The following is a 26,389-nucleotide window of genomic DNA, read 5'->3' as shown; positions in this document are numbered from 1 at the left end:
ACCATTCGAGTTAATGTACCGTTCTCGAGCAGAGTGTGTGTAGAGGTGATCCATTAATGGTGTCGTTGTTGACTTAGCTGCTTAAAAGTGATTCACCTTCAGGCTTTTAAGAATATTTAATTGTTTCCCTGATAAGGACATGACTGCAGGATTCCCCTTCTAAACCTCTAAACTCTAAACAGGGGACAAGAAAAGAGGTTGTTTAACTGATGAACACCCATCCATCTGGAGACCATGACTTATCACAGACTCCAGCTCACCTCTTTTCAGGCAAAAGGCTCTGAGCATCTGCCTCGAACCCCACTCCCCCTGTCCCTGCCTCAAAGAAAATCATCAAAACTCCAGACTATTTACCTGTCCTCTTGTCTCTGCTGTTTAGCCCCGAACTGCTGCTACTCCACATTTTCCCAACCCTGGCCCCAACAGTACAGGAAACCTCCCCCACCTCTCCGCAGCGCCTGTGATCATCTCTCTGCACCTCTCCTATAACCAGCAGCTCTATTGCTGATTGGAATTTAGCCAGCTCTTTTTTTTTGAGTTAATGACCTCGTTCTGAAAAGCTTTTGCTGGCGATCCCACCATTGCTGCAGGGATAGAGCGTCCCTCCTAAGCACATAGCATGTGGTAAAGGTAGACTAATCTGTGCTGCTTCTTTCAGGTTGCCGTTAGCTAATAGGGCAGTCGCTTTGCAGCTGACTTTTGCAACACCCTTTGCCAGATGGAATCACCAATAATATTCTAAATAAATACAGAACATATTTTTATACATGCACGATACTTTGTAAACTAACAACCTGTCCCTGTATCATTGGTAATCTGAAAGAGGCGGGTGGGGTCTGCACTCAAGGACAAAAGAACAACGGAACTGAGAAGAGAGGGACAAGATAATGTTGCGGGGATATTTTTAATGAAGAGGAGTTCAGAATTGATCATGTAATGGTTCCACTTGCCTGAGGGAGGCTAGAGCAACCCTTGAGAATATTTTGTCTGAGGAGCGTGATGTGCAAAACCTGTATGAAAGCATTTAGTGGCTCCGCTACTTTAGGAGGGGGAGGTGTGGAGGATGTCAGTGTGAAGGTGGATGTCATCTTTTTATTATTTTTGGGAATATGGTGGTATGTGTGTGAGGGTAGCTTAGAAATGACAAGAGAGCTTTACAACTTACAAAGGTTTTTAAGTAAACAAGGGATGGTTATTACATTTTATCTGACCCGAAAGCAGAGGCAATAGGTAAACGTGAAAGATTTTTATAGTTGAGTTCAAAGAGGTGCTTAGGACAATGGAGTCTAAGATGAGAGGAAAGAAAAAAATATTTAAGGAAAGATGTTTAGTTGAGTTGTGGTGGCTGTATGGGGAAGATGTCCTGAGACCAGCTCTGCGCTGAGAAATAGTGAATTTCAAGCAGCCATCCAGTTTCAAACCAGAAAAGTCTTTGTTGTCAGAAAGCAGTCTGTTTCTTAACTCCCTTTGGATTTCCACAGCAGAGTGAATGAGAGTGAGAAGTCATGTGGTATACTTTACTAAAGCAGCAGCAGTTTTTGTCTTGGGTAATATTACTGGATTTTATGGTTAAAAATCTACAAGGGAGCTGTTGCCAAGTAGTTTGCTTGTGTATTCTGACCTTGTGGTTTTGTTTTTGGGAATGTTTGTAAGACTGTTTTAACTGTGTAATTTTAATCTTGTGTGCTTAAGTTTTATTTTCTTGTTAATTAATCTTTTAATTTTAAAATCCTAAAAGTGTTACTAGGATTCTATGCTTCTGGGGTCAGTTTTCCCCTTGTTTTCAAAATACGAAAAGAAGGTTATAATCAGTAAGATGAGTTTCTCTCTGGGATTTGGCTTACTCAGCGATTAGCATCAGCTGCAGTCATAACAATCGGGGTGACTTCAAGATAATGTACTCATCGCAGAATGGTGCAGCACAGAAGGAGAGTAATCTTTTGAAGGACAAGCTATATTGGTCCCACCCCCCACTCTTTCCCCATATCCCTGCAACGTTTGCTCCTTTGAGTATTTATAGTATTCCCTTTTGAAGGTTGCTATTGAAACTGTATCCACCAGCCTCTCAGGCAACCCAGATCCTAACTACTCGCTGCCTGAAAACATTTTTCCCTTGTTGCCTCTTCTTCATTTGCTGATCAACTGAAATCTGTGCCCTTTGCTTATCAACATTGGAAACAATTTCTCTTTATTTACTCTATCCAAATCCATCCTCTTGGTTTGATGTAGAGTCATTGACCTGAAATTTTGGCCAGGATTTTCCATGCGTCAGGCAGGTTCGGCAGGAGTTGGGGGGGGGTGGTGAAGCATAGAAACTAGGAGCAGGAGTAGGCCATTCGGCCCTTCGAGCCTGCTCCGCCATTCATTATGATCATGGCTGATCATCCAACTCAATAGACTGCTCCCGCTTTCTCCCCATACTCTTTGATCCCTTTCGCCCCAAGAGCTATATCTAACTCCTTCTTGAAAGCATACAATGTTTTGGTCTCAACTACTTTCTGTGGTAGCGAATTCCACAGGCTCATTACTCTCTGGGTGAAGAAATTTCTCCTCATCTCAGTCCTAAATGGTCTACCCCATATTCTCAGACTGTGACCTCTGGTTCTGGACTCCTCCACCATTGTGAACATCTTTCCTGCATCTACCCTATCTGGTCCTGTTAGAATTTTATAGGTTGCTATGAGATCCCCCCTCATTCTTCTGAACTCCAGCAATTATAATCCTAATCGACTCAAGCTCTCCTCATATGTCAGTCCTGCCATCCCAGGAATCAGTCAGGTAAACCTTCGCTGCACTCCCCCTATAGCAAGCACTCAGATAAGGAGACCGAAACCGCACACAATATTCTAGGTGTGGTCTCACCAAGGCCCTGTATAATTGCAGCAAGACATCCCTGCTCCTGTACTCGAATCCTCTGGCTATGAAGGCCAACATACCATTTGCCTTCTTTACTGCCTGCTGTACCTACATGCTTACCTTCAGTGACTGGTGTACAAGGACACCCAGGTCTCGTTGCACATTCCCCTCTCTCAATTTTATAGACATTCAGATAATAATCTGCCTTCCTATTTTTGCTACCAAAGTGTATAACCTCACATTTACCCACGTTATACTGCATCTACCATGCATTTGCCCACTCACTCAGCTTGTCCAAATCACACTGAAGCATTTCTGCATCCTCCTCACAGCTCACCCTCCCACCCAGCTTTGTGTCTATTGTGAATAACTGGGGTCCCAGCACCGATCCCTGCGGTACCCCACTAGTCACTGCCTGTCATTCGGAAAATGACCCATTTATTCCTACTGTTTGTTTCCTGTCTGCTGACCAGTGTTCTATCCATCTCAATGGACTACCCCCAATCCAATGCGTTTTAATTTTACACGCTGATCGTGGAGCTGACTATCGCCCGCGATCAGCTCCACATCGCGATTTCACGCTGAGCGCCACCTGTGCAGGTGGGGGGAGGAGGGAGAGCTGGGTCCAGCGCTCTTTCATGCATGTACGTGAAAGAGTGCTTCAATCTCCCTGAGGCACGGAGCTGCTTCAGAGAGGTTGAAGCGCTTTTTAAAAAAATAAATAAATACAATGAAAAGTTAACAAAACACGTCCCCTCATGTGACTGTCGTGTTTTTATTATTCAAAAAGTTTTTATTTAATTTGTCAAAGCTCTCGGAAACCCTCGTCCCGCTCGTGGATGATGTTTCCTAAAAAAAATCGTCAAAGCCGCTTGATCTTTTTACCTGTCCGCCAACCGGAAGGTTGGACGGGCAGCGTAAAATTCTGGTCAATTACCTTGTTAATGGCCTTAACAGGCCTTTCAATTATTGCCGGGCGCGTAGCCGACTGCTGAACGAAATATCGCACGACCTCGCGATGACTTCGGGACACACGCCCAACGTCATCGTGCACCATTTAACGTTCCGGCATATCGGGCCCTCCCTCCCACGCTGAATGGAAAATTCTGCCCGTTAACTCTGCTTCGCTCTCCACAAATAATGCTTGACCTGCTGAGTATTTCCAGTTTTTTTTCTTTTGTGTGTATTTATTCCTCTGCTCTTAGGACAGCCTCCCAAGCTGCTTCAGTCTGTTCAGGGTACTGTAATTCCTGGGAACATTCCAGTGAATCTCTTGTGTACCCTCACCAGGATAATGGAAGTTCAAAGTCAAGTTGAGCCTCCCAGTGGCAGAGTCTGTAATCTTGGTTAGTCTTATCCACCAGGTCGACAGTACAAAAGCAATATACTGTAAATGCTGGAAATCTCTTTACCTAGCTTCCCCTAACTACTTGCTGCCTAAAAAAGCTTTTTCTCATATCGCTATTGCTTCTTTTACTAATTACTTTAAATCTGTGCCCTCTCGTTCTCGATCTTTTCACGAGGGGAACAGTTTCAGTTTCTCCCTATCTACTCTGTCTATCTATAAATCTCAGATATAAAATTAACAATTGACCCAACATCAAAAGCTGCCTGCGGAAGAGAGTTGTAAACTTCTCCCGCCCATTGTGTAAGTGCTTCTTAATTTCACACCGGAAAGGCCTGGCTCCAGTTTTTAGACTCAGCCCCCTCATCCTAGACGCCCCAACCAGCAGAAATAATTTCCCTCGATCTGTTCCCCTCGATATCTTGAAAACTCCAAGCGAATCAATCTTAACCTTCTAAATTCCAGCTAACCATTGAATGGCCACAGCAAAGGAAAGTGGCTGTTTGGCCCATCCTGTGTATGCTGGCTCTCTGAGAGCAACTCGGGTAATCCCACTCCCCTGCCTTTTCCTTGTAGCCCTGCAAATTCTGTCTCTTCAGGTGCTTATCCAATTCCTTTTGAAAGCCACAATTGAATCTGCCTCTACAACACTCTCAGGCAGTGCACTGGAGATCCTAACCATGTGCTGCGTTAAAAAAAGGTTTTCTTCATGTTGCCTCTGGTCTTTTTTGCCATTCGCTTTAAATTGTTGCCCTCTGGTTCTTTACTCTCCTGCCACTGGGAACAGCTTCTCTCCATCTACTCTGTCCAGTCCCCTCACGATTTTAACACCTCTATCAAATCTCCTCTCAACCTGCTCTCCTCCAAGGAGAACAGCACCAGCTTTTCCGATCTAACGGTGTCAATGAAGTTCCTCACTGCTGGAACCATTCTTGTAAATCTTTTCTGCCCCCCTCTCCAATGCCTTCACATCCTTCCTAAAGCGCGGTGCCCAGAATTGGACCCAAATACTCCAGTTGAGGCTGAACCAACGTTTTATAAAGGTTCACTAGAACTCCCTTGCTCTTATATGCTACACCCCTATTCATAAAGGCCAGGATCCAGTATGCCTTATAGATCAAACAGAGTAGTGGTCCTAATACTGACCCCTGAGGAACCCCACTGTATACCTACTCCTGGACTGAAAAACAACCTTTTACCACTACTCCCTGTTTCCTCCCACTCAGCCAACTCCGTGTCCATGCTGCCACTGCCCCTTTGATCCCATGGGCACCAACTTTCTGAAAAGCCTGTCATGTGGCACTTTATCAAATGCTTTTTTGGAAGTCCACATACATCACATCAAACACGTTATTGTCATCAACCTGCTCTGTTACCTCATCAAAAAACTCATTCAGATTGGTTAAACACAATTTGCCTTTAATAAATTAGGATTGACTTTCCTTAATTAATCCACAGTTGTCCAAGTGCATGTTAATTTTGTCCCAGATTATTGTTTCTAAAAGCTTTCCTGCCACTGAGGCTAAACTGACTGTAGTCACTGGACCTGTCCTTACACCCTTCTTGTAGCATGGGTATAACATTTGTAATTCTCCAGTCCTCTAGCGCCACCCCTGTACCTAAGGAGGATTGGAAGATTATGCCCAGGTATTACAACTCTAGTTATTTTAATCTCTCCTCGTAATTTAACTGTAGGAGTTCAAGTAATATTTTAGCAAAAATGCCCCGTATTTCAGCCAAGGCCATTGAGATAGAGGGACCAGCCATGATCATATTGAATGGTGGTACAGGCTCGAAGGGCCGAATGGCCTCATCCTGCTTCTATTTCCTATGTGTCCAGAATTTCAGCTTTCAGGTGTGGGCTAACCAGGGCTTTGTAGGGCTGAAACATCTAACCCCACGTACTCTAGATCTCGAGCTACAACAACGGCTGATATTCCGTATGTCTTTATTATTTCTGTGCATGCTCATGAGATTTTAATGATTTATGTGCAAAGATCCCAGAGTCTCTTCGGACATTGACCTTAGCTGAACGAAGAAGAAAACATTATGATCCTCGCTAATATTCTCTTGCTGCTTTGGCAGGTAATTGTAGAGCTCACCCAAGAGCGGGACTACCTACAGACTCAGCAGCAGCTCCCAAGTTCCGTCAAGTCCTCCAGTTCTGAATATTCAACCAGTCCTAATGGGAAACTCAGCAAGGAGGAGAAGCAGCACCTTGCAGTGGACCTGGCCGACACAAAGGCAAAACTCAGGAGGATCAGACAAGAACTGTTAGTATCCACGAGGACTTGCTTCAATTCTGCGCCCCGGGCGTGAAGTAGCTCTGGGGTAGCACTCACACCTCTCCATCAGAAAGTCACGGGTTCGAGCCTCACTTTGGAGACTTGAGCTCAAAATCTAGGTTGACACTCCACTGCTGCCAGTGCTACATTCAAAAGCTGACAAATAGTTAAAAAGACTGGTTCATCCAACCTGCCCCATGGATTCACGATACCGTGTTTAACACAGCTTTCACGTTCTCCAGCCCATCTGAAACAATGCGATCCCCTGGGAGAGGCAAGAAAGCAGGTTCAAGAACTGAAGCCAGTGTGGGGTTGGATATCTGGGAAATTCCTAGAGGTCCAGTCCAGGAGAACACACTGGGCAGACTTTTCCCCCCCTCCGCTGGCAGGTTTGTAGGCGGGGGTCGGTGGGCATAAAATCTTTCGGACAGGCGTCTCATCAGGCTCCCACCCGCCCTGACCTCTCCGCAGTTTTACACTGGGACTGGCGAGGCCTAGGCCCAGCCCAGACACCTCTTGCTCCAACTGAGGCCCTTAAGTGGCCAATTGTTGACCACTTCAGGTCCGCTTCCTGCCTGGGCTCAATTTTCAGGCTGGTGGAAGGGGCTTGAGGGGTTGTGGGGGGTGGGGGAGCCTGAAAAGTAACCCTGTTCAGCCCACCCACCTACCCCACCCCCACCCCATCCACCCACCCCCAATTACATCTGCCACACACCATGGGGTTACCCCCCCCCCACCACCGCACCCCCTCCCCCCCCGCCGAGCCTCACCTCCCCACCCCTCCCTGAGGCCCCCCATGCTTACCTGGTCCTGGACTCCCAGGGCTTAGGATATGGGGAACGGCTTGCAGCCCCAATTCTGTCCACTGCAGCTTCTGGCACAATCCGATTGGTCAGTGGCTCTCTGAGGCGGGACCTCCTCCCAAGTGGGGAGTTGAAGCCCCGCCCCCAGCCAATTAATGGTGGTTGGAGTGTTAAATAGCAGGGAATACTGGCGGGGATGTGTTCTCTGCCGGCTTCTTGGATGTCAGGAAGGGGAACGTCACCATCCTAAAATCTCTGGCCGTGGACTCATAGACGTTTGCAGCACAGAAGGAGGCCAATCGGCCCATTGTGTCTGTACTGGTTAACAAAGATCTGACGACACTAATCCCATTTTACAGCACTTGGCCCATAGCCCTGGAGGCTATTGCAACGCAAGTGAATATCTAAATACTTCTTAAATGGTAGAGGAGTTTCTGACTCAGGTACCCTTTCAGGCAGTGAGTTCCAGACTCCTACCACCCTCTGGGTGAAAAAATTTCTCCTCAACTCCCCTCTTATCCTTCTACCTCTTACCTTAAATCCATGCCCCCTGGTTATTGACCACTCCACTCATGGAAAAAGTCCCTTCCCATCCACCCTATCTATGCCCCTCATAACCTTATACATCTCTATCCCTCTCAACCTTCACTGCTCCAAGGAAAACAACCCCAGCCTATCCAATCTTTCCTCATAGCTCAGACCCTCCAGCCCAGACAGCATCCTGGTGAATCTCCTCTGCACCCTCTCCAGTGCAATCACATCCTTCCTATAATGTGGCCACTGGACCTGTAATCCCTGCAGTACCTCCCTTTTGTACCAAGGGAACGTTGTACAATTGGAGGAGCCACCTTTCAGATGCGGTGTTCAGTGGAGGTCTCCGTCTGCCCTCTCGATGGATATATAAGATGGCACAGCACTATTCTCAGGAGACCTGGGGATTTCTCCCCAGTGCCCTGGCCAGTGGCCAGTATTCATCTCTCAACCAACCTCACTAAAACAGATCACCCCTGGTCATCTGTCTGGGAGCTTGCTATGTGAAAAATTGGCTGACGCATTTCCTATATTTCAACAGTGATTACACTTCGAAAGTACTTAAGTAAAAAGAGAAAATGCTAGAAATACTCAGCAGGTCAAGCAGCACGAAGCAGAGTTAATGTTTAAGGTCAGTGAGCTAAAACTCTTATAACCGCTTCCCTCTCCGCAGTGGCTGCCAAGTCTGCTAAGTATTTCCAGCATTCCCTGTTTTTATTTCAGGTTTCCAGGATCAGCGGCATTTCCCTTTAGTTAAAGCTTCAAAAGCAACTTGCTGGCCGTATAGCGCTTTGGAACGCGATGAAAGGTGCTGTATACACGCAAGCTCCTTCGCTCATGAATCATGTGCCCCACCTCATTTACATTTCAGCCCTGTTTCTGGAGACTGCTCAATATAAACAGAGCATTAATGTTGGCTCCTCGATAATTATAATGTTGAGTCGGAGGCTTGGCACTCTCATTGATGTTGTGAATTGCCTGAAGTTCATTATTTACGGTATTGGGTTACAGGTATTTATAAGGCCCAATTCCCATTGGCTATGGACTGCAGAGACACCCACACAAGAAGCATGGCTTCTGTTCGTTTCATTACGAAGAAATTGCAAATGCAGCAAGAGCCATAATTTAGACCTTCCTGATTGCTCACGTGAGGCACTGAATTGCCAACCTCTCCTTTTTGGATTGCACTTGCACCCAAACTGCCTCTTGTGCCCTTAAAGTAACCGACTACTCATTGCACAGTGAACACTGGCGTTACAAAGCTTGCACCTGCTCATTCGCCGTTGTCCATTGTCATCTGCAAGCAAAGCTGTAAATGCACCTTAAAGGTATCGTGAAGGATTTTGGGGAGGAAGATGTCTGTGAAAAGTGGGTGATGTTTCACAATGCACAACAGCTATTTGTCGCACACAAGACATTTGGTCTCTTCACAAATGTGTTTCTTATCTCCTGAAATGTCCCCAGGGAAGAAAAGGCCGAGCAGCTCGTTGACTCCAAACATGAAGTGGAACGGCTTGACCTGGAGTTACAGAGGTTACGACAAGAGGTAAGGAGAACGGCCCAGGTGCCCTCTTGGCTCCGGGTATGGGTGCATCGTGCCATCCATGGCTCAAGTGGTTGCACTCGCACTTCTGAGTCACTAGGTTGTGTGTTCAAGTCCCACTCCAGTGACTTGAGCCCAAAAATCCACTGACGTTTGCAGTGCAGTTCTGAGGGAACGCCACACTGTCAGAGGTGTTGTCTTTTGGATAAGCATTAAGCCAAGCCCTGTCAGCCCCCTCAGGTGGAGGTAAAAGATTCCATGGCATCTTTCAAAGAAATACAAGGTACTTTTTCTCAATGTGCTGATCAATATTTACCCCTCAACCAACCTCATTGTCATCTGGTCAGTATAACATTTGTGTCTGATATGGCTGCTGCGTTTTGTGTATTATAACAGTGGCTACATTTTAAAAACGCTTCATGGCTATAAAGTACTTTAGGGTGTCCTGAGACTATGAAAGGCGCTACAGAAATGCAAGTCGGTCTTTCTTTCATTACTTAGGTTGGTGCTGAGCATTAAGACCATAACATCTTCACCTTGATGCCTCACTCTACCGTGAGTTAGCAGAGCTCAGCTGGGTGACGTTAGGGTTAGGGGAGGGAATTGGACAAGATGTCCCTCTCCCAGTCACTATCCGGATGTTTCTGTTGGATAAGGGGCTTTGGCATCAGTGCCCATACAATCAGAGAGCCAGCTGACATCTCGGCTCAATCACAATGTGTGAGACTCGATCATGAATCGTGCCAATGTGTGAGAGTTGTTAAGGGGGTTGCTGATGTTTGTTGACCCATCACCTGACCCATGAGCCTGCACCTTCCACAGAAGAGAAAGAGGAAGAAAGTTTTGGGCGGTCCCACCCCTCATCTCTTTCTCCACTCCCTGCGTCCCACCCATCTCCAAACGTGGCAGGTCCCAGACCTAAGGCAACGGTGCCCTTAAAGCCCTTACTTGGAGTTGCAGAGGCTTGGATGTTTTGACTGACCTTAACAACGAAAAACTGAGGTGAATGTCGGACTTTATTGCTGATGCAATATACAGTCTGTGGCATCCTGTACAGAGTCATTGTCCATAACACTCAGCCCAACTAACTTTCTTACATCTCTCCCCAGCACTTTCAAAAGCTCCCTGAAAACCTGTCTTTTTGACCTTCCCTTCAATCAGCTCCCCTTCCTGTTCTAACTGCTGCTTGGTGTGCAGTTACTCTGTGATATGTCTTGAGATATTTCACTAAGTCATGTATTATTTACACTACAAAAACTGGCTATTCAACCCAGTAGGTCCATATCAATGTTTATGCTCCACACAAGTCTCCTCCTACCCCTATTTCATCTCGCCCTATCAGTGCTCCCACCTATTCATTGGTCCCTTATTTGTTTCTCCTTGACCACTGCATGTAGTAGTGAGCTCCACACTCTAACCACTCCCTGGGTAAAGAATATGAAATGTACGACATAATTGCAATTTGTTACAGGAGTCATCATAGGGTTTGGAGTCTCATTTTCCTCAAAGATAGAAAAGGGAGGGAAATATGATTTAACAGCAGATTCTTTTCGGATCTTGCGCAGAATATGCAGTTGACTACAGAGGCCCGCTCAGTGAGAGCGTATCGGGATGAGCTGGACTCACTAAGGGAGAAAGCAAGCCGGGTCGACAGGCTGGAGAATGAGCTCATAAGGTGCCGAGAGAGGCTACATGATGTGGATTTCTACAAGGCCAGAATGGAAGTAAGCTGTGTCTTAATCCCTTTCACTCATGCCGGCAGATAGTGGCAGCGCTATTCCCAGGCAGAATGGAAATAATTGGGTAATTCCCCAGTCAATCACTGCTGGAAGCGGCTGAGATAATGGTGTTACACACATAGGGCAGAATTTTGCCCTCGGCGGACGGGCTGAGCGGGGGTGAGCAGGAGCAGTCGGTAAGCTGAACCAGCACCCACGACTGGGCCATGACTGCGATTTCTCGCCGGCGGGACAGTTAAAGCTCGCCCAGGGTGAAATGTGTGCTGCCGTGCTCAACGCTGCCTGTGTGTGGGGGGGTGGGGGAGGAGGGTGGGAGGGAGGGAGAGCGGGGAACTTCACACATGTGTGCAAGTGCACGCAGGAAAAGCTCCTTGAGGCACAGAGCTGCCTCAGGGAGCTGAAGGCGTAAAAAAAAATCAAAAACTAAGAATTAAAATAATGTTACAAAACATGTCCCCTCATGTGACTCTTGTCTGTCACATGAGCAAGGTCATGTTGTTATAGATGAAAGGTTAACATTTTTATTTCATTTTTATTTGCTGTTGGAAACCTCATCCCACCCGTGGATGAGGTTTCCTAAAAAAATGCAAAGGTTGTTTGGCCTTTCCGTGAGATTGGACAGGTAGCGAAAAGTTACATTTATTTGGTATTTTAATGGCCTTAAGAGGCCTGTCAGTTGTCGGCGGGTGCGCTGCCCACTCTGGTGCACCAGCCCAACGAAGTATTGCGCGAGTGCGTGAGGACATCAGGCCGCTCGCCCTACGTCATCACGCGTCATTTTACCCTCGTTCAGGTCACGTGCGCGCCCACCCGACGAGGTAAAAATTCTGGCCATAAGTTTTACCGTGTAACTATCCTCCACCTACTGCTTTTATCAGGAGAAGTTACTGCGGTTTTGGTCACGAGTTCTATTTGCTATAGTTTGTCAAAACTCTCTAAATAGACTCTGTAGACTGTTTGCTGGAATGCGCTGTTTGAACAGACATTGTTTGCTGTAAAATCGACTCTTTGATCTGAGCCCTGCTGTGAATCCTGCCCCATCTCCAACTCATTGACTGACACTATGCAACTCATTGACTAGCATCATGCTGGAAATTCTACCTTCCTTCAGTTCTGAAGAGTCAAATTTGACTCAAAATGTTAACTCTATTTCTCTCTCCACAGATGGCAACGGACATGCTGAGTATTTCCACCACTTCCTGTCTTTATTTCAGATTTCCAGCATCCGCAGTATTTTGCTTTTGTGTCCTGGACATTTTAGTATTGATTTTTTACAGTTCATTAGTTGCAGGTAAATTCAGCACAGTTAATTTCTGTTACCTCACATCTCTTTGAGCCGTGGATTGTGTACTTGGAACAGTACCCTAGAGATCAAACTACAGTAAAGCCTCCCCTTGCCACTTCAATGCTTTGTTGTGGGCAGCAGGAGCTGTATTAACACCTGCATTTAAATTTAAAACAGATTCAGCAACATCGTGATAAAGTAGCACCTTAGCTCTCGCTCAGAGATATGTTTTGGCAGGATAGGGGGTGTGGAGTCAGGGAATCTATGCTCCAATGCTTTATCTCAAGCTATTAAATGGGAAAGAGTGTAGAGTCCATATTTCAACACTTCCTGGTCTTGTGTGGATGGGTATGGAGGCACAGTAGTTACATAGACTCTACAACACTGAAACACACCCTTTATGCCAGTATTTATTTTTAAACCATACTTTTAAAATCTAACACCATTAACCTATCACTCTAGCCCTTTATCCCTCATGCACTTATCCAGCTTCCCTTTAAACATATCAATGCTAATGACTTCAGCTACTCCTTGTGGTAGTGAGTTCCACATTCTAACAATGCATTGGCTAAGGAAGTAACTCTTGTTGGATTAGCAGGTGACTTTCTCCCATGTATGGTTCACATTTATGTCACTACGTTCACACTCCAGAAGACGTTCAGTGTTAAAATTCTGACATGGCAGTTTACCAGTGTTTGGAAAGGTCCGGAAGTAAAATGATAGTATGAGCAGGGACATGTTGTTATAGATGAAAAGTTAAAATTTTTACTTCATTTTTATTTGCTGGTTCAGGAATGAGTTTTACAGCTGGCTCTGTGTAGTCCTCTCACTGATGTGGTTGTCTCTTAATTGCCCTCAGTTGCATCAAACTGCTTCAGTTCAAGACAAGTTAGTAAGTGGAGACCTGACCAGCAACACCCACACCACAGGAATGACCAAATAAATGGCCTTCTCTTGTGAGTGTATTCCTAGAGTCCCAATTACGACCAGAGCAAATGATTTGCAATTGCACATTTTTACTGTCTCCATGACATAACGGTAATATGTATAAATATAATATAATATAAATATAATATGTATAAATTCACGGCGTGAGAACTCACCCAACCACTTGTCTTAATTTGTCAGGTCGTTATCCCTCGATTCGAGGATGGTACCTACTCGGGGTTGGGGGGGGGCCACGGGTTTTTTGCCATGGGTCTTTGTGTGACTGAACAGGCTGATTCCTCACCCACAGAGCTTTGGGTACTTGGGGGCGGGATGGGGCAGTGGGACCCGGAGCACAGGGTTTGCTTCCTTTTCCTTCCTTCTCTGCCTCAGCTCTGCCTCATCATGCGGGCGTTTGGATTGAAAGCGCGACACAGCCCGGTGGACTGCTTGTCGCCGTTTTGAAGCTCTGGTTGGAGCGTCAATGACTGTAAGGAGCTTCCTGGCTGATTTGTGCTGACCTCTGTCATTTGTAGGCGCACAGGTTGTTTCTTACCATGTGACTGTCATTTTCCCATTCTTCAGGACTTCCAAAACTACTCACGTCAATTTGTTAACCGTCAAGAGGTTTGAATCCTTCCTCCCAAACAAGAAATGGCCTGGGTTTATAATTTCTCACCAGATTATTGTGGGCAGATCATGAGCAGTGAAACAGGGCTGGCTGGAACCAGTGTGCAATTAAGCAATTAATTTGAGACACCTACAGCTCAGTTTTCGATTGTGGGACTTGAGTGTTTGTGAAATAAGCAGAGGGTGAGGGGTGTAAGATAAAAATAGCTTCTAATGAATCCAGCCCAGTGGAGTGTAAGCTTGGCACAGTTATACTCAGTAGCAGCAAAGTGAATAGCTTTAATCTGGTGCATAACTGTTGGAGCATCAGCCAGTTTCATTCAGTGAGAAACAAACTGCGGTATCTCTCAGCGTGGGAGAGGGACTCAGAGGTCACTGATTAAACAGTGAGATTGAGGGGAGGGGTCACTGATTAAACATTGGCATTGAGGGGGGGGTCAGTGATTAAACATTGGGATTGAGGAGGGGATCACTGATTAAACATTGGGATTGAGGAGGGGGGGTCATTGATTAAACAGTGAGATTTGGGGGGGGAGTCACTGATTAAACAGTGAGATTGAGGGGAGGGGGTCACTGATTAAACAGTGGGATTGAGGAGGGGGTCACTGATTAAACAGTGGGATTGAGGAGGGGGTCACTGATTAAACGGTGAGATTGAGGGGGGGGTCACTGATTAAACATTGAGATTGAGGGGAGAGGTCACTGATTAAACAGTGAGATTGAGGGGAGGGGGTCACTGATTAAACGGTGAAATTGAGGGGGCGTCACTGATTAAACAGTGAAATTGAGAGGAGGGGTCACTGATTAAACAATGAGATTGAGGGGAGGGGTCACTGATTAAACAGTGAGATTGAGGGGAGGGGGTCACTGATTAAACAGTGGGAATGATGGGGGTCAATAATTAACCAGTGAGATTGATGGGGGGGGGGTCACTGATTAAACAGTGAGATTGATGGGGGGGCACTTATTAAACAGTGAGATTGATGGGGGGGCACTTATTAAACAGTGGGATTGAGGGGGTGTCACTGCTGATTAAAGAATTGACTTTCGCTCTTGTAAGGGTTTAGGTGTGTGAACAGTCTTCATGAGAGTGCGGAGAACTCTCCTCTTTAAGTTGCACAGTGATGTGAGCAGATGTGGAAAGTACACTTGTGCAATGTTCCCACCTTTGTTGTCTATAGTCTGTCAGCACCATCATAGACTGGCTCAAAGCCAAGCTAAATAAATAGTTAGCTGCTGCTGCCTTTAAGAGAGAAGGCACAGTGTAAATTAAAGTTTATGTCTCACGTGTGTATATTTATAAATGTGTTTGTCTTGTATAGAATTTACAGCACTAAAACTGGCCATTCAGCCCAGCCGATCTCTGCTGGTTTTAACGCTCCTCAAGAGCTTCCCCTCAACTTTCATTATACCCTGTCAGAAACCCTTCTATACCTTTCTCCCTCATGTGTTTTTCTAGCTTCCCCTTAAATATATCTATGCTATTCACCTCAATAACTCCTTGTGCTAGTGAGTTCCACATTCTAACCACACTCCTGGTAAAGAATCTCCTGAACCCCTATTGGAATTATGGGTGAATTTGGTTTCTTAGCTGAAAGAATAGGGCCAATTTCAACCCTTAGTGTTGATGTATAATGAGTGGCCATGGATTGACAACCCACTATGTACCCTTGCCTGATTTCCCTTCCCGTTTCTTCAAAGGGCAGCGGCATTGGGCTGGATAATGGCAGCAAGAATCATCAGCACCAAAAGTTAAAATTGGCCTTAATATCGGCTGTTCTGGTTTGCGCTGAAATTTGAGACTACAAACCAGGCTGATGCTCCAGTGCAGTATGGAGGGTGTGCTACATTGTCAGAGTTAATATTCTTCCAATGAGGTGTTAAAACAAAATCTAGCCTGGAACAAGCTGTTATTCACAAAGCAGCAAGGAGACCTGGCCGACATTCTTCCTTCAATGTGTACTGTACCAACAAAAACAAAACCAATCAACTGGTCATTCCTATTTCTCTCTTTCTCTTTCTCTCTCTCTCTCTCTCTCTTCCCCCCACCACCCCCAACTCATCACTCACCTCTAGCCTGGTATCCAGTGACGATTCTAGACCTTGGGTGTGCAACCAGGGGCAAAATCTTTACCCTGGCAGGCGGGTGCATGCCCGACCTGCTCGAGCATAAAATGATGCGTGTTGACATCAGGCGAGTGTCCCGATATCAGTGCACAGTCGCGCGATATTTCGGTCAGCGGGTGCGGGCTGGAGTTGGCAGCGCGCCCGCCGACAATGAAAAGGTCTATTAAGGCCATTAAAGGATCAATTAACTTAAATTTTTCACTGCCCGCCCAACCTTATGGTTAGCGGGTAGGCGAGAAAACCAAGCGGCCTTTGCACTTTTTTTTTGGAAAACTCACCCATGGGCGGGATGAGGTTTCCAATATCAAATAAAAATAAAGTAAAAATTTTCAAATTTCCCTTATAACATGTCCCTACTCATGTGAGACAGAGTCACATGAGTGGGGACATGTTTTATAACATCTTTCTAATCTTTATTTTTTTTTTTAAAAACTCTTCATCTCCCTGAGGCCGCTGTGCGCCTGAGGGAGATTCTCAAGCGCGCAGTCACACACACACCCAAAACTTACACTCGCCCTCCTCCTCACCCCCCACCCCCGGCACAGGCAGCACTGAGCGCAGCCGCTCGCGGTTCACGCTGGTCTGGCCTTGATTGGCCCGCCCAACGTGAAACCGCCTTCCGGCCCCGATCGCGGGCGGCCAGCAAAGGCTAAATCCTGCCCCAGATTTTTTTCCCTCGATTCTTTCATGGGATGTGGGCGTCGCTGGCAAGGCCAGCAGGGCATTTACTGCCCGTCCCTAATTGCCCTTGAGCTGAGTGGCTTTGCCAGGCTACTTCAGAGGGCAGATAAGAGTCAACTATGTTGCTGTGGGTCTGGAGTCACGCGTAGGCCGGACAGGGTAAGATGCTGCAGGCCTTCCTTGAAGAGGTGACGCGGGGCTCTCACTGGCTGTCCAGAGGATTCCACCCAATGTAACTAGTGCAAAGTTTCGTTACAACTTTCACATGCTCTGCAGATGGCTGAATGGCCCCAGGCACTGCTTCAGGGAGGAGTGGGGCGGTGGGGAGTTAACCTTTATCTATCTCGCTCATGGTAAGACAGACGTTATCAGTCCAGACTCCTGTTTACACCCTTTCCGCTTTATGCTGCGTTGAAGTCAACAGAAAGTAGACTCGAGGAGGGTGTCAAAGGGGTGGATGATTCGATTCCACCACTTTCCCCCCGGCCGGTAAGGTCAGAACCGCTCCCTTGATGTCGAGGCTCATGCCTGATGAAAAGCCTTGAATGAGGTGCCGGAACAGAATGGGCAGTGAGCCGGTACAGAAGTACTCCAACAATGTTTTCTGAAATTGCAAAGCTTTGAGAGTTGATCTCAACAGGGTCTTTAAATTGAACTTCTCTTGTTCTAGGAACTCCGCGAAGACAATATAGTCTTAATTGAGACCAAGACGATGCTGGAAGAACAGTTGATTATAGCCCGGGCCCGGTGCGACAAGCTGCATGACTTGGAGAAGGAGAATCTGCAACTCAAATCAAAACTACAGGACCTTGAAATGGCAAGTGCTGCTCCACATTATCACAGCAACCAATGATAACTCCCCCATTGCACTCGATCGGCCATTATTAAAGGCCAATAATGAGTTAACATCTCAGTATTGATGCCTTTGATTGAGATGTTGTTTAAAGGTGCATGAGTATGTTTGAAGAACGGTGGTGGCTTCCTAGTCTTCATTTGCCCACTATGTGGTTATCGCCATGTGCTCAGTCTGCTAGTTCTGCACTATATGTGACTCCAGTGCGACATTCTATGTAATTTTTGTTAGTCAATGGGTTACAGAACCAAGGCGGTTGGGTGGAGTTAAGATGCAGATCAGCCATGATCTAATTGATTGGTGGAATGAGCTCATTGGGCTGAATGGCATCCTCCTGTTCCAATGTTCCCCACTAGGGGGCCCACACTAGCATCTTCTAGATGGGTCAGTTACGATCAGGAGCAGGGACCTTGAACAATTCTCACGTCCCACTTGTCATATCCCTCCAGCTGAGATTGGTTAACCGAGTGTGGAACCACACTTGTCCGTGTGGGCCTGGTGCTGAGTGCTTTCATTGGCTGGTTCAGCTGATGCTTGGATGTGCTGGGAGGTGACTCGGCACTGTTTACTGACATCCGCTTGAACTCTTGTGCTCTGGCTGAAGGCCCAAGTTCCAGACTTATGACTAAGGCCATTGTGCCCATCTTCCACATTTTGCAGGATCGAGAGGCTGATCGGAAACGCATTGAAGAGCTCCTGGAAGAGAACATGGTGCTGGAAATTGAGAAGAAACAGAGCATGAACGAGTCTGCACACCTGGGCTGGGAGCTGGAGCAGATGTCAAAGAGCACCGACCTCCTGGATGGTAGGTATCACCTAATGCACCGATCGTGTGCCTGGGTGACTCAGTTACTCAGTCATAGATTAAATGGCAGAGAGAGGCCATTGAGCTCTAATAGAATAATATTGGGGATTGGTGGGTGGTGCTTAAGAATAACAGGGTATAGCAGTGTAGTGGTTAGTGTGTTGGACTAGTGATTCAGAGGCCTGAACTATGAACGAGAGTTCATATATCACTATGACAATTTGAGACTTTGAATTTAGTTTTAAAAAGCTGGTGACAGTGAAAATGACCGTGGGAGCTTTCAGATTGTCACAAAAACTTGGCTGCTTCACTGCTGCCTCGTTCTAAATTCTTTCACCGGATGTGAGTGTCACTGGCTGGGCCAGCATTTGTTACCCATCCCTAATTGCCCCATGAGAAGGTGGTGGTGAGCTGCCTTCTTGAACCGCTGCAGTCCATGTGGCGTAGGTACACCCACAGCGCTGTTAGGAAGGGGGTTCCAGGATGTTGACCCAGCGACAGTGAAGGAATGGCTGATATATTTCCAAGTCAGGATGGTGATTGGCTTGAAGGAGACCTTGCAGGTGGTGGTGTTCCCGTGCACCTGCTGCCCTTGTCCTTGTCTTTAGGAATGGAAACCTGCCACCCATACCTGGTCTGGCCTATATCTGACTGCAGTCCCACACCAGCATGGTTGACCCTTAACTGCCCTCCGAAATGGTGCAGCAAACCAACTGTGTCGTAAATCCTCTAGGGGGATGGACAATAAAATTACAATTCTACAAACATCCTGAGAATGGAGTAGAATTTTAAAAAAAAGAGAGTAATTTGAAAAATAAACTTTTAGTTGAAGCTCCATTGGCCTATTAGGATAGTATCGACCCACGGCAGTGCTTTCTAACAAAAGGGTGATCATTAGAACGTCTTCGATGTGAACAGTCCCCAATGGGCAAACATCTTTTGTTCCTTCATTGAACAACTGCTTGTCAAATGGATGAGAAATGAATTAATGGTTGAACAAGCTTTTCCTTCAGCAATCCCCATCAATGAGCTCCTAATCAGACCTTAGGTTGGTCGGAAGGGTTTATTCGTAGGTCTGAAAGCAACTGAACTGTTCAAACCTGCAACAAAAGGCTCTTTCAGGATGGAACGACCTAGTTCCTTTTCCGTTAAAAGTGTTGTGAATATCTAGTTCAAGGTTCATGCGTTTTAGAGTATAGTTTTTAGTTTTAGGAATTAAATTTTAGCTGTCGAAAAGTGGGTAAATGCACCATAAACAAGCTGAGCTTTAGAGATTGCCTGAACAAGGAATGGCAGTTCACAGGATGACCAGCCCCCTCCCCAACCCCCAGGTTTTTTTTAATAAAGCCGAAATTGAAGTGATAGAGCAGGTGAGCTTACTTGGCTAGGGAGCTGGAGACACAATGTCTGCAATGCTTTTGCAGTATTGGCAGTCCAGAGAGATGTTTTGTTTTGGAAGTTAAATTAGTTTAAAAGCATTCAGTAAACCCCAAAAGGCCATGTGAAGCCCATTTACTTCATCAGATCAAAGACAAAATGGTAAATGAGGGATAATTAAGGTGGACCTTAGGAAGATTCTCGGGTTTCAATTCATAGGGGATGTTTGGTGAGAGAGTTAGTTGCAACTTGGAACTGGTCGTGCAGCTCAGAGAGAAGTTAGCCAAAGTAAATGATAGTTAGATAGACCTGCACTGTAAGCAGAGAAAACAAGTTAACTTCATCATTGACTGTGTTGAATGTGGATGTGCATCAGTCTCAGTTTGAATTTTGAGAGAGTAGAAGCTGAAAGTTTGCTTGATTTAAAACTAGTGGAAGAATCTTTAATGGTCCTCACTATGTCAAAGAAGGTAACAAGCAGGTTAGCTTGGAAGTATTGAAAAGTAACCAGGACAAGGGACTGAGGCATCCACAGTCAAGAGATGGTAAATGAAAGTTTTACCTCTAAGAGCAGCTAGAGCTGAGGAGAATTAAATATAGTTTTCCGCAGACTGTGGTCCCGATAGAAATAAAATAACGTTAAGATGTGTCTTATAGCCGAATTCTTGGGGGAAAGAAGACATAAACCTGAGTACATAACAAACGTAGTTATAAACCATCTTGTTAAGTTAATGGTACTTGTTTTGTTTAATTCCTTTATTGATAATAATGTTTGCATCTTTCTGTAAAAAGAAGTGAAATCTTATGGTTCTATTGGTTAAAATAAGGTATTCGGATTTCTTTTTAAATGTTAACAGTCCTGAAGTGATCATAACAAAAACTCCATCCCAAAATAATCTTCTCATTCACATTTTGAGTGTGTCTACCTTGGGAATCAACGTACTGACGGAAAGTGTAATTTTCTTGACATTTCTGAAAATGAATTCACAATTTTTTTTTTACTCTTTCGTACGATGGGCGGAATCATCCTAGATTTGCACTAAGTGTGGTAGTGGGTCGGTAAAATGACATTTCCAGTGGGCTGGCCTGATGATAGGCTGATGTATTACAGTGAGGTTCCTGATACCCAGGAAATGCAGCCCTCTGTCGGCGGGCTGAGTGGACGATCAAGAATTGGTTTCCCACCATCATAAAACCGATCGAGCCATATTGTCCAATCACACCTGATGCCAGCGGGCACCGAAAATTCAACCCGATGTGTCGCTGGCAAGGCTGGCATTTTTTGCCCACCTTCTTGAACGGCTGCAGGGTGTAGATACACCCACAATGCTGTTAGAGAGGGGGTTCAAGGAGTTTGACCCAGTGACAGTGAAGGAATGAAAATATATTTCCAAGTCAGGATGATGTGTGGCTTGGAGGGGAAGTTGCAGGTGTTGGTGTTCCCATGCATCTGTTACCCTTGTGGTTCTAGGTGGTAGAGGTTGGGGAATTGGGAAGTTGGAAGGTGCTGCAGCAGGGGTCCTGGCAGGTTGCTGCAGTGCATCATATGGGTAGTACACTTTATTGCCAAAGAATGCAAATGCTTAAGGCCAAGGTGGCAGGGGTGCCGATCAAGCGGGCTGCTTTGTCCTGGATGGTGTCGAGCTTCTTGGGTGTTGTTGAAGCTGCACTCATCCAGGCAAGTGGAGAGTATTCCATCACACTCCTGACTTGTGCCTTACAGATGGTGGACAGGGTTTGGGGAGTCAGGAGGTGATGGAACTCTCTTCAGAATTCCCAGCCTCTGACCTGCTCTTGTAAGCACAGTATTTATATGGCTAGTCCAGTTCAGTTTCTGGTCAATGGCAACCCCCAGGATGTTGATAGTGGGTGGGGGGGGCGGTTCAGTGATGGTAATGCCATTGAATGTCAAGGGGCGATGGATAGATGCTCTGTTGTTGGAGATGGTCATTGCCTGGCACTTGCGTGGCACGAATGTTATTTGCCACTTGCCAGCCCAAAACTGAAGGTTATCCAGGAAAATTTGCCTCTTGAGCTTTAATTGTGTGGTTTTGATTGTGAAGGTGTCGTGGTTTTATTCAGTGGTAAAGCTTTCAGCAACATCTGTTGAGTCCTCACAGTACCACAAATGTAGATTTCACTGTGCTAACTCCCTTTATTGTGGAAGTGTTGTTTACCTGCGGTGATAATAATTACAGACTACTGTAAGATTGACCTTGTCTCAAACACGAGTTTAAATGTTGAAATGAGGTTGGGTAGGGGAGGTGTCCATATTGGTGAGTTCAACTTTCAGCTTTTACAACCAGTGACTAAATCACACTTAAACTGCAGCTGCTATGCATCTAAATCTTTCTCACTTTCGAAGTTAGTTGTCCTTTCTCCCAATAAGCACAGAGTAAGATACAGCACTTTTCAGCCCATCTTGCCCATGCCGGCTGTTTAAATGAGCTATCCAATTAGCCCCATTTTCCCTGCTCTTGCCCCGAAGCCCTGCAAGTATTTCCCCCTTGAGGTATTTATCTAATTCCCCTTTGAAAGTTACTGTTGAGTCTGCCTTTCAGACAGCGCATTCCAGACCATAACGGCCCATTACTTCCGAGCCCCCCAGTGTCAGATTTGGGGGGGTACCCCCAAGATGCGCTGGGGAATCCCTCTCGGAGGTTCCCCAGGTAAGGGTTTGCAAGGGAATTGCCCAGAAGTGCACACACTTCCTCTGGGCAATTGTGCTGCACTGGCAACCATCTGGAAATGTGGTTTAAATTGCAAACTGCAGATGGTTTCTCCAGGGCTACACCAATAGTTACTCAGAAAAAGTTAGAAGAGTTAAAACTGCTTTTAATGTCTAGGTACCCTTTGTAAAGACCCAGACCAACCCCACGGGATCCTCCCACACCCCCTCCCCCACCTCTACAGGACTCCCCACCCCAATCTCCCCAACCCCCACCCACCTGAACCACCAACCCCCACACCCTGAACCTCTGATTCCCCCCCACCCAACCTACCCACCCTGACCTCTGACATCCCCCACCCCACCCCCCACCAGACCACCAGTCCCCACCCATGCCCCCTGGACATCCAACCCACTCTCCCCAGATCTCCAACCATCCCAGCCCTCCATCCCAACCGGACCTCCCACTAACCCCACCCCCCCTGACCTCCAATGCCAGCCTCACCCCTCGACTGTAAAAAAGGGGGTGCGGCCTCCTTGAATCCACCAGAGCAGCTCTTTGCTGGGGCCCTCGATGCAGACCCCAAGCAGCTCCGGCAAACGGAAGGGTCGGTGTAATTTTCAGGACCAGGTAAGTGTGCATTTACTTCTAACTCCCAGCAAGCCAGCACTTTCCGATGCTAGTTGGAAGTTACGGCCCAATGACTTGCTGGATAAAAATATTCTCCTTGTCTGCCCTCCACCCCCAACCGATTCTTTCGCCAATTACCTTAAATCTGCGTCACCTGGTTACTGACAGTGGGAATAGCTCCTCCCCTTTTCCTTTGTCGAAACCTGCTGCTGATTTTAAATGTTTCTACTAAGTCCCACCTTATATTCGATCTTTTTTGTAGCAAGTCGCAAGTCATTTGTGCTCGAGATGAATGAGTCTGCATCAAGCCGGATCCTGAAGCTGGAGAAGGAGAACCAGAGTCTGCAACATGATGTTCAGGAGCTCCACCAAGCTCTACTGGCAGTGGAAGAAAGCAATGCCAGAATTGTGGAGCTGGAGAAAGAGACCGAGCTTCTCAACATAAAGGTTTGAAATGCACCACAACTACTGGCTGACCGAATCAAACAGCGTCTTCCTGTGGCTGTTTTTAATAGGCAGAGTACAGACCATAGTCAACCAGCCCACACTCTCAAAACCCAAATCAAAACGTCTACAGTTAGGTGTAATCCTGTGTTTGGGGAGCACTCGCTGAACAATCCTGAGTGTGCTAATAGCTACACTAACAACCAAGTTGTTAACCTTAAAATAATCAGTAATCTTAAAATAATCCTGTAATATAAATTGTTGTGATCATTTGAAATTTGGTATTCTTGCGTTTGTCCTGATGAGCGCAAGATGAAAAGCTTCAGCAACATGTCTCTCTTTTCAGTAATATTCAAGGTTTGGACATTATGGACGACCATTCTAGGAAACCTCGGGCACTCCAATTATTATTCATCCAAGAAATCCAGTGAATGTTCATTTTGTGGTTGCTTTCGAACGTTTCTGAAGCCAAAAGCACCTGTGTCCCTCCCACCCGTAGGCAAATGATTTTTTTGCATACTCTATTGGAACAGTGCCTTTCCATTCTCCATCATAGCCAGGTTGGTCACCTCTGGATCTGAAGGCCATGTGTTTAAGTCCCACGCTAGAAACTTGTACGCTTAAACTAGGCAGACGATTCAGTGCAGCTCCGGGAGAGTACTGCAACCTTAGAGGTATCATCCTGCCATGAGAAGTCAAACTGAGGCCCCATCAGCTCTCTCAGGTGGATCTAAAATATACCATGGCACCACTTTGCAGAAGAGCAGGGGGAGTCCTCCCCAACGTCCCTGGCCAATGTGCATTCCTCAACCAACAGCAATAAAACCCGATGTTCTAATCTTGAACGCATTGCTGTATGTGGAATCTTGCTGTGCACAAATTGGCTGCCTATATTACCACAGCAACAACAGTTCGAAAGCACCCTGTTAGCTGTAAAGTGCTCTAGGACGTCCTGGGGTAGTGAAAGGCGCTATAGAAATGCAAGGCTTTCTTTTTCTGTGTTGACCAAATCGGTTTCTGATCTCGACTTTGTTTTCAGGTGCAGCAACTGCAATCCGAACTCGATTCAGAGAAACAGAGTAACCAAGACATAGGCCACCTGACTGAGGAGCTTCTGCAAGACAAAACCCAGTTAAAGGAAAGCATGGAGACTCTCCGAGCTGAGAAGGAGAGACAGGTAAAACTGGACAACAACTTTAATGAGCAGATGCAATGATCGTTAAAGTCACAATCTCAGACACCTAACACCTCTGTTCTCCCTAAACTATAATTGGCCCTTTGCCTGACAATGCCTTGATTTCCAAGTTCTCAAATCCCTCCATGACCTCAGTCCTCCCGACCTCTGTAATCTCCACCAGCCCCCTACAAGCCTCCTAGATCTCTGCACTTCTCCAATTTTGGGTTCTTGAACATCCCTGACATTCGTGCCATACAAGTTCCAGGCAATGACCATCTCCAACCAGAATGAATTTAACTAGAGTCATCTGGACTTGAAACGTTAACTCTGTCTTTCTCTCCACAGATACTGTCAGACCTGCTGAGTTTTTCCAGCAATTTCTGTTTTTTTTTAAGGATTTAACTATCTCCCCTTGACATTCAATGGTATTACAACCGCTGAATCCTCCACTATCAACATCATGGGGGGGTTACCATTGTCCAGAAACTGAACTGGACCAACCACTTAAATACTGTGGCTACAAGAGCAGGTCAGAGACTGGGAATCCTGCAGCAAGTAACTCACCTCCTGCCTCCCCAAAGCCTGTTCACCATCTACAAGGCATAAGTCAGGAGGGTAATGGAATACTCTCCACTTGCGTGGATGAGTGCAGCACCCACAACACTCAAGAAGCTCGACACCATCCAGGACAAGGCAGCCCGCTTGATTGGCATCCCTCCCACAAACATTCACTCCCTCCACCACCGACACACAGTAGCAGCAGTGTGTACCTTCTCAAGGGTAATTAGGGATGGCCTAGCCAGCGATTCCCACATCTTGTGAACGAATAAATTTTTAAAAATGGCTCCACCATTGATGGCCGTGCCTCCGGCTATCTAGGCCCTAGGCTGTGGAAATCCCTCCCTACACCTCTCCGCCTTTCTCCTTCTTTAAGAGGCTCCCCAAAATGACTTGCATGACTCGATGTCCAGGCTTGTTTGATAATGCTCCTGTGAAGACACCTTGTGATGTTGGTTGCCTAACTATAGGGATGGAGTGCTGACTTTAATTGTGCAGTCCGTCGCACACAACTTGGAATCAACACCACGTGATCAGACCCTGGGTTATTTATGAATGTCCATCCTACCTCTTCACTGTCAGATCCAACACAAACGGAATTTGGACAGCCCTGAGCTAGTTTCCAACAGGGCCCCACTGCCACCTAATTGGTGGTAAATTAATTTGGGAAATCTTTCTGGGGGGTGTGGGGGGAAGCCACAAGAATGCTGGTATACGCGAAAATTATGCAGACGAGGATTTGCAGCCAAGCTTGAAGATCGCATTGATGGTCAGCGAAGAGGGATATTTAATCACAGTGCCCTACCCCTGGGGTGGGCATGTGTCACATGAGCCCCGGGTGCCTGTAATGGGAAACTGCTCCAATTCATAATTCTGATAATATTTGCTTCACCGCACACTGATTGTGTGGCACGGTGAGTCGCCCCCCTGCCACTGAGTCCGGAGTTCTGGGTTCAAGTCCCACTTCAGGGCTTGTTGGCCACAGGAGGAGTGTTTGTGATGTGGCTCAACAGGTTGATAATCTCCCTGCTAATCCTTGCAGCGCGATCCCACTGCTCCCTGAAGGGAGGAAAGTGTCTGTGAAGGTACAAAACAGTGAACCTACCGTAACGTTACGACGGTGT

General features: G+C 46.3%; 1 protein-coding gene across 1 annotated transcript in view; it reads left to right on the top strand.

Moving 5' to 3' along the window:
* Nucleotides 1-26,389, top strand: part of ccdc88c (coiled-coil domain containing 88C) — a 236,155-nt gene that overhangs the window by 122,219 nt on the left and 87,547 nt on the right. The window contains exons 7-13 of the mRNA XM_041214940.1: nucleotides 6,287-6,474; nucleotides 9,285-9,366; nucleotides 10,929-11,087; nucleotides 17,423-17,569; nucleotides 18,266-18,410; nucleotides 23,349-23,533; nucleotides 24,570-24,707. Coding sequence (XP_041070874.1) covers nucleotides 6,287-6,474; nucleotides 9,285-9,366; nucleotides 10,929-11,087; nucleotides 17,423-17,569; nucleotides 18,266-18,410; nucleotides 23,349-23,533; nucleotides 24,570-24,707 — 1,044 coding nt within the window. The remainder of the gene's footprint in view (nucleotides 1-6,286; nucleotides 6,475-9,284; nucleotides 9,367-10,928; nucleotides 11,088-17,422; nucleotides 17,570-18,265; nucleotides 18,411-23,348; nucleotides 23,534-24,569; nucleotides 24,708-26,389) is intronic.

This window comes from Carcharodon carcharias, chromosome 20 (genome assembly GCF_017639515.1).
Source record: "Carcharodon carcharias isolate sCarCar2 chromosome 20, sCarCar2.pri, whole genome shotgun sequence".
Lineage (NCBI taxonomy): Eukaryota > Metazoa > Chordata > Chondrichthyes > Lamniformes > Lamnidae > Carcharodon > Carcharodon carcharias.
The sequence above is the reverse complement of the archived record's forward strand: the minus strand, read 5'-3'. Positions and strand labels throughout refer to the sequence as shown.